The 16,189-nt window shown below is 48.1% G+C and overlaps 1 protein-coding gene across 1 annotated transcript in view; it reads right to left on the reverse strand.

Annotated features, from left to right (window-relative positions):
• Nucleotides 1-16,189, reverse strand: part of LOC124047518 (isthmin-1-like) — a 34,660-nt gene that overhangs the window by 13,360 nt on the left and 5,111 nt on the right. The window contains exon 2 of the mRNA XM_046367819.1: nucleotides 3,617-3,841. Coding sequence (XP_046223775.1) covers nucleotides 3,617-3,841 — 225 coding nt within the window. The remainder of the gene's footprint in view (nucleotides 1-3,616; nucleotides 3,842-16,189) is intronic.

Raw genomic sequence — 16,189 nt, forward strand, 5'->3', positions numbered from 1 at the left:
CAGACCTGCTCCCTCTCTTCCTGCATCTTGAGATGCCTATACCCTTCTCGTCTCCTCCTATACCCTGAACCCTGTCTTAATGTTGTCTCTTCTCCTCGTCTCCTCCTATACCCTGAACCCTGTCTTAATGTTGTCTCTTCTCCTCGTCTCCTCCTATACCCTGAACCCCCTCTGTCTTAATGTTGTCTCTTCTCCTCGTCTCCTCCTATACCCTGAACCCTGTCTTAATGTTGTCTCTTCTCCTCGTCTCCTCCTATACCCTGAACCCTGTCTTAATGTTGTCTCTTCTCCTCGTCTCCTCCTATACCCTGAACCCTGTCTTAATGTTGTCTCTTCTCCTCGTCTCCTCCTATACCCTGAACCCTGTCTTAATGTTGTCTCTTCTCCTCGTCTCCTCCTATACCCTGAACCCTGTCTTAATGTTGACTCTTCTCGTCTCCTCCTATACCCTGAACCCTGTCTTAATGTTGTCTCTTCTCCTCTTCTCCTCCTATACCCTGAACCCTGTCTGTCTTAATGTTGTCTCTTCTCCTCGTCTCCTCCTATACCCTGAACCCTGTCTTAATGTTGACTCTTCTCGTCTCCTCCTATACCCTGAACCCTGTCTTAATGTTGTCTCTTCTCCTCTTCTCCTCCTATACCCTGAACCCTGTCTGTCTTAATGTTGTCTCTTCTCCTCGTCTCCTCCTATACCCTGAACCCTGTCTGTCTTAATGTTGTCTCTTCTCCTCGTCTCCTCCTATACCCTGAACCCTGTCTTAATGTTGACTCTTCTCGTCTCCTCCTATACCCTGAACCCTGTCTTAATGTTGTCTCTTCTCCTCTTCTCCTCCTATACCCTGAACCCTGTCTGTCTTAATGTTGTCTCTTCTCCTCGTCTCCTCCTATACCCTGAACCCTGTCTGTCTTAATGTTGTCTCTTCTCCTCGTCTCCTCCTATACCCTTCTCGTCTCCTCCTATACCCTGAACCCTGTCTGTCTTATTGTTGACTCTTCTCCTCGTCTCCTCCTATACCCTGAACCCTGTCTTATTGTTGTCTCTTCTCCTCGTCTCCTCCTATACCCTGAACCCTGTCTTAATGTTGACTCTTCTTCTCGTCTCCTCCTATACCCTGAACCCTGTCTGTCTTAATGTTGACTCTCCTCCTCGTCTCCTCCTATACCCTGAACCCCCTCTTAATGTTGTCTCTCCTATACCCTGAACCCTGTCTTCTTAATGTTGTCTCTTCTCCTCGTCTCCTCCTATACCCTGAACCCTGTCTGTCTTAATGTTGTCTCTTCTCCTCGTCTCCTCCTATACCCTGAACCCTGTCTGTCTTAATGTTGTCTCTTCTCCTCGTCTCCTCCTATACCCTGAACCCTGTCTGTCTTAATATTGTCTCTTCTCCTCGTCTCCTCCTATACCCTGAACCCTGTCTCATTGTTGACTCTTCTCCTCGTCTCCTCCTATACCCTGAACCCCCTCTGTCTTAATGTTGACTCTTCTCCTCGTCTCCTCCTATACCCTGAACCCCCTCTGTCTTAATGTTGTCTCTTCTCCTCGTCTCCTCCTATACCCTGAACCCCCTCTGTCTTAATGTTGTCTCTTCTCCTCGTCTCCTCCTATACCCTGAACCCTGTCTTAATGTTGACTCTTCTCGTTTCCTCCTATACCCTGAACCCTGTCTTAATGTTGACTCTTCTCCTCGTCTCCTCCTTTACCCTGAACCCCCTTTGTCTTAATGTTGTCTCTTCTCCTCGTCTCCTCCTATACCCTGAACCCTGTCTTAATGTTGGCTCTTCTCCTCGTCTCCTCCTATACCCTGAACCCTGTCTGTCTTAATGTTGTCTCTTCTCCTCGTCTCCTCCTATACCCTGAACCCTGTCTTAATGTTGTCTCTTCTCCTCCTATACCCTGAACCCTGTCTTAATGTTGTCTCTTCTCCTCGTCTCCTCCTATACCCTGAACCCCCTCTGTCTTAATGTTGTCTCTTCTCCTCGTCTCCTCCTATACCCTGAACCCTGTCTTAATGTTGTCTCTTCTCCTCGTCTCCTCCTATACCCTGAACCCTGTCTTAATGTTGTCTCTTCTCCTCGTCTCCTCCTATACCCTGAACCCTGTCTCATTGTTGACTCTTCTCCTCGTCTCCTCCTATACCCTGAACCCTGTCTTAATGTTGTCTCTTCTTCTCGTCTCCTCCTATACCCTGAACCCTGTCTTAATGTTGTCTCTTCTCCTCGTCTCCTCCTATACCCTGAACCCTGTCTGTCTTAATGTTGTCTCTTCTCCTCGTCTCCTCCTATACCCTGAACCCTGTCTTAATGTTGTCTCTTCTCCTCGTCTCCTCCTATACCCTGAACCCTGTCTTAATGTTGTCTCTTCTCCTCGTCTCCTCCTATACCCTGAACCCTGTCTTAATGTTGTCTCTTCTCCTCCTAGACAAAGACAGAGAGAGAGAGAGAGAGAGAGAGAGAGAGAGAGAGAGAGTGGGGAGATGGAAAGACAGAGACAGACAGACAGAGAGAGAGAGACAGAGAGACCGGCAGAGACAGAGAGAGAGAGGGAGAGAAGTGGGGAGATGGAAAGACAGAGAGAGAGAGAGAGAGAGAGAGAGAGAGAGAGAGAGAGAGAGAGAGAGAGAGAGAGAGGGACAGAGAGAGAGAGACAGGGACAGAGAGAGAGAGAGAGAGGGAGAGAGAAAGACAGGCAGAGACAGAGAGAGAGGGAGAGAAGTGGGGAGATGGAAAGACAGAGACAGACAGACAGAGAGAGAGAGACAGAGAGACCGGCAGAGACAGAGAGACAGAGAGAGGGAGAGAAGTGGGGAGATGGAGATGGAAGAGAGAGAGAGAGAGAGAGAGAGAGAGAGAGAGAGAGAGAGAGAGAGAGAGAGAGAGAGACAGGGACAGAGAGAGAGAGACAGGGACAGAGAGAGAGAGAGAGAGAGAGGGACAGAGAGAGAGACAGGCAGAGACAGAGAGACAGAGAGAGGGGGGGGGGACAGAGAAAGGGGGTAGTGATGTGCACCAGTGTATCCTGCCTCTTCCTGTTTGCTCTTCCTGCTCTGTGTGCTTGGGCAGCCATGTGGTCACACACACACAATGTTCTTCGTGGGGACCTAAAATGTATTTCCATTCAAAATCCTATTTTCTCTAAACCTAACCCTTACCATAACACTAACCCTGACCGGTAACCCTAACCCTAAACCTTACCATAACACTAACCCTGACAAGTAACCCTAACCCTTACCATAACACTAAACCTAACCCTTACCATAACACTAACCCTGACCGGTAACCCTAAACCTAACCATAATCCTATACCCTAACCCTATACCCTATACGCTAACCCCATACACTAACCCGATACCCTAACCCTATACCCTAACCCTATACCCATACCATATACCCTAACCCTATACCCTAACCCTATACCCTATCCATAATTGCAACTGTAACCTAATTCTAATCCCTAAAATTAAATTAGATTTTTTTCCTTCACGGGGAACCTGGGAAATGTCCCGACGAGGGAGAATATTCCTTGTTTTACTGTCCTACTTTTGTGGCTTTTTAGGTCCCATACAGTTAGAAGAACCAACCAACTCCCTATATTTGTCTGTCTGTGTCTCAGTGTTACCTGTATGTTGGGGTTCTGTCTGTTTATATCAGCCTTGGAGAGGTCAGGGAAGTTGCTGAGGTCCAGGAGGAAGGCCCCCGGCCCGTCTTTCTGCAGGCTGCCTCCGGTAGCCTGACTCTGGGCCCAAGGGAGGGCAGCAGGCCTCTGGGCTGACCGGTGCTCTGGTCCTCTCCGCTCCCCTGGGCCCTGGTGGGCTGATGAACTGCTCTCTTCTCTGACATTATTCTAGAAGACGGAAAGAGAGAGAGAGAGAGAGAGAGAGAGAGAGAGAGAGGGGGGAAGTGAGAGAGAACGAGGGAGAGAGAGAGAGAGAGAGGGCGAGGGGGGGAAGTGAGAGAGAGAGAGAGAGAGAGAGAGAGAGAGAGAGAGAGAGAGAGAGAGAGAGAGAGAGAGAGAGAGAGAGAGAGAACGAGGGAGAGAGAGAGAGAGAGAGAGAGAGGGCGAGGGGGGAAGTGAGAGAGAACGAGAGGGAGAGAGAGAGAGAGAGAGAGAGAGGGAGAGAGGGGGGAAGCGAGAGAGAGAAATTCCTTTCGATTACTTGATCATAAGGATGTAAATTTCCTTCATGACCCCCAAACAGAGGATCCAATCTAACCATAAACTATCTGAAAATGATTATCATGCTACGAAGAAAAGAACACACAAGTCACAGTCACCTGCAAGTCATCTGGACAAAATTCAGTTCACTCAACTAGGAAAGTTGAGAACACCTTTATTAAACCAGGTAGGCTAGTTGAGAACAATTACCTGAAGTCAGACACCTGTATTTAACCAGGTAGGCTAGTTGAGAACACCTTTATTTAACCAGGTAGGCTAGTTGAGAACACCTAGTTAACCAGGTAGAGAGCAAGTAAGTTAACTATTTTTTGTTATTGTACACCTGTATTTAACCAGGTAGGCTAGTTGAGAACACCTTTATTTAACCAGGTTGGCTAGTTGAGAACACCTGTATTTAACCAGGTAGGCTAGTTGAGAACACCTTTATTTAACCAGGTAGGCTAGTTGAGAACACCTGTATTTAACCAGGTAGGAAAGTTGAGAACACCTTTATTTAACCAGGTAGGCTAGTTGAGAACACCTGTATTTAACCAGGTAGGCTAGTTGAGAACACCTGTATTTAACCAGGTAGGCTAGTTGAGAACACCTGTATTTAACCAGGTAGGCTAGTTGAGAACACCTGTATTTAACCAGGTAGGCTAGTTGAGAACACCTTTATTTAACCAGGTAGGCTAGTTGAGAACACCTGTATTTAACCAGGTAGGCTAGTTGAGAACACCTGTATTTAACCAGGTAGGCTAGTTGAGAACACCTGTATTTAACCAGGTAGGCCAGTTGAGAACACCTTTATTTAACCAAGGCTAGTTGAGAACCAGGTAGGCTAGTTGAGAACACCTGTATTTAACCAGGTAGGAAAGTTGAGTACAAGTACAACTGCGACCTGGCCAAGATAAAGCAAAGCAGCGCGACACATATGGAATAAACAAGCGTACGGTCAAAAACACAACAGTGTATGATCAATATGACCTTCCTTAAACCAACAGAAAGAGAACCATTTCTTATGGCTCAGGTCTCCTGTTAGATCTGTGCCAGTTTGAGGGATGGGGAAGGTCAGTCTCTTCCTGTACAGCTGCCCCTCCATAGAGACCTAGCTGACCTGACCCCCATAAAGAAACACGCATCTACATTAGATTGATATTTCAGGATGACGGGGACACATGGTTTACATGTGTATGACAGAGGGCAGAGGGTTCAACCAGTCCAAACCAGCTGCCCCAGTCCAAACCAGCTGCCCCAGTCTGCCCCAGTCCAAACCAGCTGCCCAAACCAGCTGCCCCAGTCCAAACCAGCTGCCCCAGTCCAAACCAGCTGCCCCAGTCCAAACCAGCTGCCCCAGTCCAAACCAGCTGCCCCAGTCCAAACCAGCTGACCCAGTCTCACACTAGAGGGCAGAGGGTCCAACCAGTCTAAACCAGCTGACCCAGTCTAAACCAGCTGACCCAGTCCAAACCAGCTGCCCCAGTCCAAACCAGCTGCCCCAGTCCAAACCAGCTGCCCCAGTCCAAACCAGCTGCCCCAGTCTCAACAAGGCAGAGTTCATCTCAGCCTATGCCTCCCTCCAGTCCCTCGACTTCTTGGCACTAACGGAAACATGGATCACCACAGACAACACTGCTACTCCTACTGCTCTCTCTTCGTCCGCCCACGTGTTCTCGCTCACCCCGAGAGCTTCTGGTCAGCGGGGTGGTGGCACCGGGATCCTCATCTCTCCCAAGTGGTCATTCTCTCTTTCTCCCCTTACCCATCTGTTTATCGCCTCCTATGAATTCCATGCTGTCACAGTTACCAGCCCTTTCAAGCTTAACATCCTTATCATTTATCGCCCTCCAGGTTCCCTCGGAGAGTTCATCAATGAGCTTGATGCCTTGATAAGCTCCTTTCCTGAGGACGGCTCACCTCTCACAGTTCTGGGCGACTTTAACCTCCCCACGTCTACCTTTGACTCATTCCTCTCTGCCTCCTTCTTTCCACTCCTCTCCTCTTTTGACCTCACCCTCTCACCTTCCCCCCCTACTCACAAGGCAGGCAATACGCTCGACCTCATCTTTACTAGATGCTGTTCTTCCACTAACCTCATTGCAACTCCCCTCCAAGTCTCCGACCACTACCTTGTATCCTTTTCCCTCTCGCTCTCATCCAACACCTCCCACACTGCCCCTACTCGGATGGTATCGCGCCGTCCCAACCTTCGCTCTCTCTCCCCGCTACTCTCTCCTCTTCCATCCTATCATCTCTTCCCTCCGCTCAAACCTTCTCCAACCTATCTCCTGATTCTGCCTCCTCAACCCTCCTCTCCTCCCTCTCTGCATCCTTTGACTCTCTATGTCCCCTATCCTCCAGGCCGGCTCGGTCCTCCCCTCCCGCTCCGTGGTTCGATGACTCATTGCGAGCTCACAGAACAGGGCTCCGGGCAGCCGAGCGGAAATGGAGGAAAACTCGCCTCCCTGCGGACCTGGCATCCTTTCACTCCCTCCTCTCTACATTTTCCTCCTCTGTCTCTGCTGCTAAAGCCACTTTCTACCATGCTAAATTCCAAGCATCTGCCTCTAACCCTAGGAAGCTCTTTGCCACCTTCTCCTCCCTCCTGAATCCTCCTCCCCCTCCCCCCTCCTCCCTCTCTGCAGACGACTTCGTCAACCATTTTGAAAAGAAGGTCGACGACATCCGATCCTCGTTTGCTAAGTCAAACGACACCGCTGGTTCTGCTCACACTGCCCTACCCTGTGCTCTGACCTCTTTCTCCCCTCTCTCTCCAGATGAAATCTTGCGTCTTGTGACGGCCGGCCGCCCAACAGCCTGCCCGCTTGACCCTATCCCCTCCCCTCTTCTCCAGACCATTTCCGGAGACCTTCTCCCTTACCTCACCTCGCTCATCAACTCATCCCTGACCGCTGGCTACGTCCCTTCCGTCTTCAAGAGAGCGAGAGTTGCACCCCTTCTGAAAAAACCTACACTCGATCCCTCCGATGTCAACAATTACAGACCAGTATCCCTTCTTTCTTTTCTCTCCAAAACTCTTGAACGTGCCGTCCTTGGCCAGCTCTCCCGCTATCTCTCTCTGAATGACCTTCTTGATCCAAATCAGTCAGGTTTCAAGACTAGTCATTCAACTGAGACTGCTCTCCTCTGTATCACGGAGGCGCTCCGCACTGCTAAAGCTAACTCTCTCTCCTCTGCTCTCATCCTTCTAGATCTATCGGCTGCCTTCGATACTGTGAACCATCAGATCCTCCTCTCCACCCTCTCCGAGTTGGGCATCTCCGGCGCGGCCCACGCTTGGATTGCGTCCTACCTGACAGGTCGCTCCTACCAGGTGGCGTGGCGAGAATCTGTCTCCTCACCACGCGCTCTCACCACTGGTGTCCCCCAGGGCTCTGTTCTAGGCCCTCTCCTATTCTCGCTATACACCAAGTCACTTAGCTCTGTCATAACCTCACATGGTCTCTCCTATCATTGCTATGCAGACGACACACAACTAATCTTCTCCTTTCCCCCTTCTGATGACCAGGTGGCGAATCGCATCTCTGCATGTCTGGCAGACATATCAGTGTGGATGACGGATCACCACCTCAAGCTGAACCTCGGCAAGACGGAGCTGCTCTTCCTCCCGGGGAAGGACTGCCCGTTCCATGATCTCGCCATCACGGTTGACAACTCCATTGTGTCCTCCTCCCAGAGCGCTAAGAACCTTGGTGTGATCCTGGACAACACCCTGTCGTTCTCAACCAACATCAAGGCGGTGGCCCGTTCCTGTAGGTTCATGCTCTACAACATCCGCAGAGTACGACCCTGCCTCACACAGGAAGCGGCGCAGGTCCTAATCCAGGCACTTGTCATCTCCCGTCTGGATTACTGCAACTCGCTGTTGGCTGGGCTCCCTGCCTGTGCCATTAAACCCCTTCAACTCATCCAGAACGCCGCAGCCCGTCTGGTGTTCAACCTTCCCAAGTTCTCTCACGTCACCCCGCTCCTCCGTTCTCTCCACTGGCTTCCAGTTGAAGCTCGCATCCGCTACAAGACCATGGTGCTTGCCTATGGAGCTGTGAGGGGAACGGCACCTCAGTACCTCCAGGCTCTGATCAGGCCCTACACCCAAACAAGGGCACTGCGTTCATCCACCTCTGGCCTGCTCGCCTCCCTACCACTGAGGAAGTACAGCTCCCGCTCAGCCCAGTCAAAACTGTTCGCTGCTCTGGCCCCCCAATGGTGGAACAAACTCCCTCACGACGCCAGGACAGCGGAGTCAATCACCACCTTCCGGAGACACCTGAAACCCCACCTCTTTAAGGAATACCTAGGATAGGATAAGTATTCCCTCTCACCCCCCTTTAAGATTTAGATGCACTATTGTAAAGTGACTGTTCCACTGGATGTCATAAGGTGAATGCACCAATTTCTAAGTCTCTCTGGATAAGAGCGTCTGCTAAATGACTTAAATGTAATGTAATGTAAACCAGCTGCCCCAGTCTAAACCAGCTGCCCCAGTCCAAACCAGCTGACCCAGTCCAAACCAGCTGACCCAGTCCAAACCAACTGACCCAGTCCAAACCAGCTGACTCTGGGACAAAATGGGCTCTGTAGGGGCTCTAAAGGAAGCTGCTGTGAACTCTGGGACAAAATGGGCTCTGTAGGGGCCCTAAAGGAAGCTGCTCAGAACTCTGGGACAAAATGGGCTCTGTAGGGGCCCTAAAGGAAGTTGCTCAGACTCTGGATGCATTACAAATGTAAACTACATGCGGGTACACCACCAGGCATAGAGCGAGAGAAGGGCATCACACTCTGGTCCTCACAGTGACACTAGACATACTGGACAACCTTACCCCTACAGGAGGATCTCTGTGTATTTCTTGTTGCGCTACACGTGATTACACAGGTGATACTTCTCCTTGTAGTTTAATAAAGAGCTTTCAGACAAGACAAGTGGGGGGCCAGACCCCAGACCTTCCCTATAATCAAAGGAAGGACATGAACTCTAACCAAAGCTCCTCTATCTCAATCAAAACACAGAATGTCATCATTTTGATCACCAGAACGTACAAACAAAGTCGTTAAAAATGCAAAAGATGGAAGTGTGGCTATTGAAACATTTAGAATATGAGAAGAACGACGCACAACTGCCACCACAAAGAGCCTTTAAGACCACGATTGGCTGGGAGCTAAACAGGACATGGTAAGGGCTCATTTCAGCACGGCAGGATACACACACACACAGCCCTGGCCCCCAGCCACTGTCCAGCCCTCCATATGAACATCACAGGAACCTCTGTGGTTGTTTCAGGGTGGTCTAAGATCAGATGTGATAACCTTCTCTTCTTGGCCCTCAGAAGTCCCTGTTTGTAATTGAACTCCTGGGAGAGTAAAGAAGGGCTCTTCTGGACAGGCACACTCATTTCATCCTACAGATATCTGGAGAAACAGGAAACAGTCTCCTACAGATATCTGGAGAAACAGGGAACAGTCTCCTACAGATATCTGGAGAAACAGGACACAGTCTCCTACAGATATCTGGAGAAACAGGGAACAGTCTCCTACAGATATCTGGAGAAACAGGACACAGTCTCCTACAGATATCTGGAGAAACAGGGAACAGTCTCCTACAGATATCTGGAGAAACAGGACACAGTCTCCTACAGATATCTGGAGAAACAGGACACAGTCTCCTACAGATATCTGGAGAAACAGGACACAGTCTCCTACAGATATCTGGAGAAACAGGGAACAGTCTCCTACAGATATCTGGAGAAACAGGGAACAGTCTCCTACAGATATCTGGAGAAACAGGACACAGTCTCCTACAGATATCTGGAGAAACAGGACACAGTCTCCTACAGATATCTGGAGAAACAGGGAACAGTCTCCTACAGATATCTGGAGAAACAGGACACAGTCTCCTACAGATATCTGGAGAAACAGGGAACAGTCTCCTACAGATATCTGGAGAAACAGGACACAGTCTCCTACAGATATCTGGAGAAACAGGACACAGTCTCCTACAGATATCTGGAGAAACAGGGAACAGTCTCCTACAGATATCTGGAGAAACAGGGAACAGTCTCCTACAGATATCTGGAGAAACAGGACACAGTCTCCTACAGATATCTGGAGAAACAGGACACAGTCTCCTACAGATATCTGGAGAAACAGGGAACAGTCTCCTACAGATATCTGGAGAAACAGGACACAGTCTCCTACAGATATCTGGAGAAACAGGGAACAGTCTCCTACAGATATCTGGAGAAACAGGACACAGTCTCCTACAGATATCTGGAGAAACAGGACACAGTCTCCTACAGATATCTGGAGAAACAGGACACAGTCTCCTACAGATATCTGGAGAAACAGGGAACAGTCTCCTACAGATATCTGGAGAAACAGGACACAGTCTCCTACAGATATCTGGAGAAACAGGGAACAGTCTCCTACAGATATCTGGAGAAACAGGACACAGTCTCCTACAGATATCTGGAGAAACAGGACACAGTCTCCTACAGATATCATGCAGCCTACCTTTGGGCCAATCCAGTTATCCCAGTGTGGACCTAAGTCCAGTGTTATAGAGCCTTTAAGACCCGTTATTCATGCTAGATCTTCCCCCTTTCCTCGCCACCAAGGAAGTGTTTTCATTTGAAGATCAAAACAATTTCTCAGGTAATCCGGGGCCTCCCGGGATTCTGTTCCCCTCCCCTCTCCTCACACCCTGAAAACCCATGAATGAAACTCCGCACACAGAGGTCCTATTTTTACCCCCCTTTTCCTGCTTCCTCCTTTTTCACTTTGCCAGGAGATTAGGAGGAGGAAGAGGAGGCAGAGAAGACCAGGAGATTAGGAGGAGGAAGAGGAGGCAGAGAAGACGAGTAGATGAGGAGGAAGAGAAGAGGAGAAGACGAGGAGCAGAAAAGGGGGTGAGGAGGGAGAGGAGGAGGAGAGGGGAAGGAGGAGGAGAAAGAGGAGAAGACGAGGAGCAGAAAAGGGGATGAGGAGGGAGAGGAGGAGAGGGGAAGGTTGAAGAGGAGGATGTTTTCCAATGGGTAACCACTCAGGGGGCAGTCCCCCCCCCTGGGGAAAGGGACAGGAAATGAAGGCAGGGTACACTGGGCCCAGATGCTGCTGCTCAACCAGCTGCTCCCCCCGTGTGTTTTCTTATCGTCTCATCTCTCAAACTTGGTAAACTGTATATTTTGTTTTAAAATATTTGACTTTAAATCAATTAAAGCTACAATATGTAACTTTATGGACGACCTGACCCCCAAATTCACATAGAAATGTGAGTTATAGATCTGTCATCCTCATTGAAAGCAAGTCTGAGAGGCGGTAGATCTGTTCTGTGTGTGCTATTTCTGTGCTTCCCGTTCATAAATTTTGTTTTTGAATCTTGTACTTTTGGTTGTGTACACCAGCTTCAATATTTTCGGTAATGGACAATGTATTTTACAGCGGTTTAGATGGTACAATGATTCTCTACACTATAGTTACTTGTTTTGTCACATAAACTGAAATTAGGCAAACTATTCGATAAAAATTTTAGCAACCAGGAAATGGAGGAGCGCTTTCTGCATAGTGCATCTTTAACACAAGGAGAAGGAGGACATCGCATTTGCAGATTGTAAACCACTTGACTATTACGGTGTTGTGGAGATCAACCGGGGAAGAAATGCATACCCCGATTCCAAGGTCAACTCAAACAACGTGAATAGGTTGTATTTGCCTAAATAAGATTTTAATGTGTTATTGTTCCTCGGTGGAAGTCTCATTGTTCTCCTGCCACCACACTTCCTGTGAGTCGGTGGCGAGGATATTGTTCTCCAGCCACCACACTTCCTGTGAGTCGGTGGCGAGGATATTGTTCTCCAGCCACCACACTTCCTGTGAGTCGGTGGCGAGGATATTGTTCTCCAGCCACCACACTTCCTGTGAGTCGGTGGCGAGGATATTGTTCTCCAGCCACCACACTTCCTGTGAGTCGGTGGCGAGGATATTGTTCTCCAGCCACCACACTTCCTGTGAGTCGGTGGCGAGGATATTGTTCTCCTGCCACCACACTTCCTGTCCACCAACGCTGGGTCTAAAAAAGGTCTATTCTCCGTTCTACAGCCGTTCTACAGGTGCACATCCTGTCCCATTTGTGTCTCAGTGAATGGGCTCTTTAAATATGACACCTTCCCATGAAAATAACCCCCTGGTGCGTGACAAGGCAAGGGGGGATTCAGGAGGGAGGAGAATCACTGCCAGAGCAGAGCAAAGTCTTTCACAGAACACAAAACCCATTCTGTTCTAACAATAGAACTCAGGTTCGCTGTGCAGCGAAGTTGTATGCGGACTGGTGCAATGTTAAACTCACTGTGTGGCAGAGTGAAAAAATGTTTTCACGAATTTCTATCTTCTACAGTATTTTAAATAGTGGTTCAGGTTTTCCAGACTCAGATTAAGCCTACTCCTGAACTAAAAAAAAAAGCATGTTAATTGGAGATTCTACATTAAAAGTACCTCTTGTTCCAGGACTCGGCTTAATCTGAGTCCGGGAAACTGGCCCTTTATGTTCAGTAGAGTTCATACATCAATGTTGCACAGTGTTAGGTGTCATCTCTAGCCAGGTTAGGGCTGATATTTGGGGGTTCAACCAGTCCAACCCAGCTGCTCCAGTCCAAACCAGCTGACCCAGTCCAAACCAGCTGCCCCAGTCTAAACCAGCTGACCCAGTCCAAACCAGCTGACCAAGTCCAAACCAGCTGACCCAGTCCAAACCAGCTGACCCAGTTTGACACTAGCCGTGTCCCAGGTCTGTTCATGGCCCAACTTCTATCTTAATTGTTATGAAAATGACCCCAGGAGCTGGACAGCACAAATAGATCTGGTCTCACGTCAGGGTTTTTCTGTTCCAAACCACAACAGTCATTTAACACACAACAGACACAACTATATATCCTGGTACCACACCAGACACAACTCTATATCCTGGTACCACACCAGTCCTTTAACATACAACAGACACAACTCTATATCCTCTCCTGACAGGTTAGAGGTGATATTTAGGGGTGATATTTAGGAGTGATATTTAGGGTGATATTTGGGAGTGATATTTGGGAGTGATATTTGGGAGTGATATTTAGGGGTGATATTTGGGAGTGATATTTGGGAGTGATATTTGGGAGTGATATTTGGGAGTTATATTTAGGGGTGATATTTGGGGGTGATATTTGGGAGTGATATTTGGGAGTGATATTTAGGGGTGATATTTGGGAGTGATATTTAGGGGTGATATTTGGGAGGTGATATTTAGGGGTGATATTTGGGAGTGATATTTAGGGGTGATATTTGGTGGTGATATTTGGGAGTGATATTTAGGGGTGATATTTAGGGGTGATATTTAGGGGTGATATTTAGGGGTGATATTTAGGGGTGATATTTGGGAGTGATATTTAGGGGTGATATTTGGGAGTGATATTTAGGGGTGATATTTGGGAGTGATATTTAGGGGTGATATTTGGTGGTGATATTTGGGAGTGATATTTAGGGGTGATATTTGGGAGTGATATTTAGGGGTGATATTTAGGGGTGATATTTAGGGGTGATATTTGGGAGTGATATTTAGGGGTGATATTTAGGGGTGATATTTAGGGGTGATATTTGGGGGGTGATATTTAGGGGTGATATTTGGGAGTGATATTTGGGGTTGATATTTGTACTTTAACTGGCCCAAGTGGCCCTCTTCTCTCTTGGAATGGCTTCCCTTGGCTTCTCTTGTGCCATAAACTATTCCAAGGCTGTTCCAACATTCTGCAGTGTGACACACTGTAAACACTCTGTAAATTCCTGGGATATTTCCTATTCCTGCGGCTCTGCAGAATATGGTGCAGCTAGCCAATCAAATCACAAAGACCGGACTGCTATACCTGAATCTAATTGTGTTGGTGATTTATTTACCACAGGATGTTTTTAATAACTAGATGAGCAGCAGAACATTCATGGACATCAAAGCTCCTCCAAGTTTCCAGTTGTATTCGGCGTATGTACGGTGCACATGGTACACATCGTCCAACCAAATGCTTACCTCCAGATTCCTTCTCGACAGTGCAACAACAATAACAAACAATAAAAGATAAGAATATGAACATAAAGTAAATAGCATTAGAGAAGAAACATTTTAGCATCGGTGTAATACAGGAAGGCACAATTATAGTCCAATATTTGGAGGAACCAGCATTTCTTCACCGCCTTAGGAAGTACAGGCGCCGTTGCACCCTCTTGACCAGAGTGGTGGTGTTGTTGGTCCGTGTCAAATCCTCTGTGATGCGGACAACGAGGAACTTAAAACTACTGACTCTCTTTACTGTAGTCCCGTCGATGTGGATCTGAACTTGGTGTCAACTTTGGAAGGGAAAGATAGTGTTGAATAATGAACTGCATTCTCACATAGGTGTTCCTCTTGTCCTGATGTGTTACGGCCGTGTGAATAGCGATGGAAATGGCATCTTCCGTGGATCTGTTGCAGCAGTAGGAAAATTGGATCAGCCTCGGAGAGTGACAGCACCTGGTCGTCCGGAACAACAAGAGTCCTCCTGGATGACTTGGTATTGTCGGCCTTGAAGCGAGCATAGAATGTGTTAATTTCATCTGGGAGGGAGGCTTCTGTGTGCAACGCACAGCTGGATTTGCATCCTGGATTTGCATCTGTAGTCTGTGATAGTCGGTAGTCCTTGCCACGTGCTGCGAGCCGGAGTTGTCGAACTTCAATTGAAGTTTGAGTCTGTATTGTCTTTTTGCATCCTTAATGGATTCGCAGAGCTCGTACCTGCTTGCCTTGTATGCTTTGCGCGCCACCAAGTCATCAGGGTTTGTTCTGTTGACATTGAATGCTGCAGTACGGGCTCTCAGCATTGTCTGGATATCTCCGTTCATCCAGGGTTTTTGGTTGGGTCCGGATTGTTATTGTGGGTACAACAGCATCAACACATTTCCTAATGAAGCCTGACTGACGATGTATATTCCTCAATGTTGATGGATGAGTCCTGGGTGGATTCATCTTTGAACATATTTTAATCACTATTCTCTAAACAGTCCTGCAGCATGGAGTCTGCCTCCTCTGTCCAGCGCCTCACTATTCTCTGTGTTGGTGGCTCCCTCTAGAGTTTCTGCTTGTAGGCGAGGTGTAGGAACAGAGAGACGTGATCTAATTGGCCGAATTGGGGGTGGGGTATGGCTTTGCATCATGGATGTTTGTGTGTACATGGTAAAGCACACTGGATCCTCCTGTGGGGGAGGATACATGGTTGGTGATATTTTGGGAAATATTGGTTTTAGACAGGCTTGGTTAAAGTCACCCGTGACAATAAAGACTGCTTCTGGGTGAGAGGATTCTTGCTGGATAATGAGCTTTTACAGTTCGCTGAGTGCTGCCTTGGTGTTTGCTTGTGGCGGTATGTACACAGCTGTGATAATAACACACGTTAAATTCCCTCGGCATATAGTGGAGTTTTAGCATCAGAAAGTCCAGGTCGGGTGAACAGGAACTCGTAATGTTTTCAAATTCAATCCACCAGGACTGATCTATGGAGAAACGACGCTTGCCAGAAGCCACCGTTCGATCTAACCGTTCGATCTGGAGAAGCCATCTGGTTGAATAGCAGGGTCGACTTTATTGTCTGTAAGCCACGTCTCAGGATTAAAAATGTAAAAAACAGCATTCCCTGATGACCCACGTGTGATGTTCTGTTCATCTCCATATCGCACACCGTTAATTCTTCTCACTTACTTTCACACAGAAATGTGTCCCTTTAGGAAGAACGCCTTTCTTAGCCCTAACCCACCAACGCATAAATCAGTCCTGGATTGAAACATTATTTGAAATCTTTTGAAGTGCCGCCCCGGTGGGTGGGGTTTTTGGGGGGGACTATTGAATCCATTGCAACAGGTCAGGTCAATTAAGCACAGCTGAAGTATTTGAAATGATTTCAAGTAGTATTGAACCCACGTCTGGCACGAATCCTCATTTATCATGGTTGTTGTGCAGCAGGGCAG

Source organism: Oncorhynchus gorbuscha, linkage group LG11 (assembly GCF_021184085.1).
Source record: "Oncorhynchus gorbuscha isolate QuinsamMale2020 ecotype Even-year linkage group LG11, OgorEven_v1.0, whole genome shotgun sequence".
Lineage (NCBI taxonomy): Eukaryota > Metazoa > Chordata > Actinopteri > Salmoniformes > Salmonidae > Oncorhynchus > Oncorhynchus gorbuscha.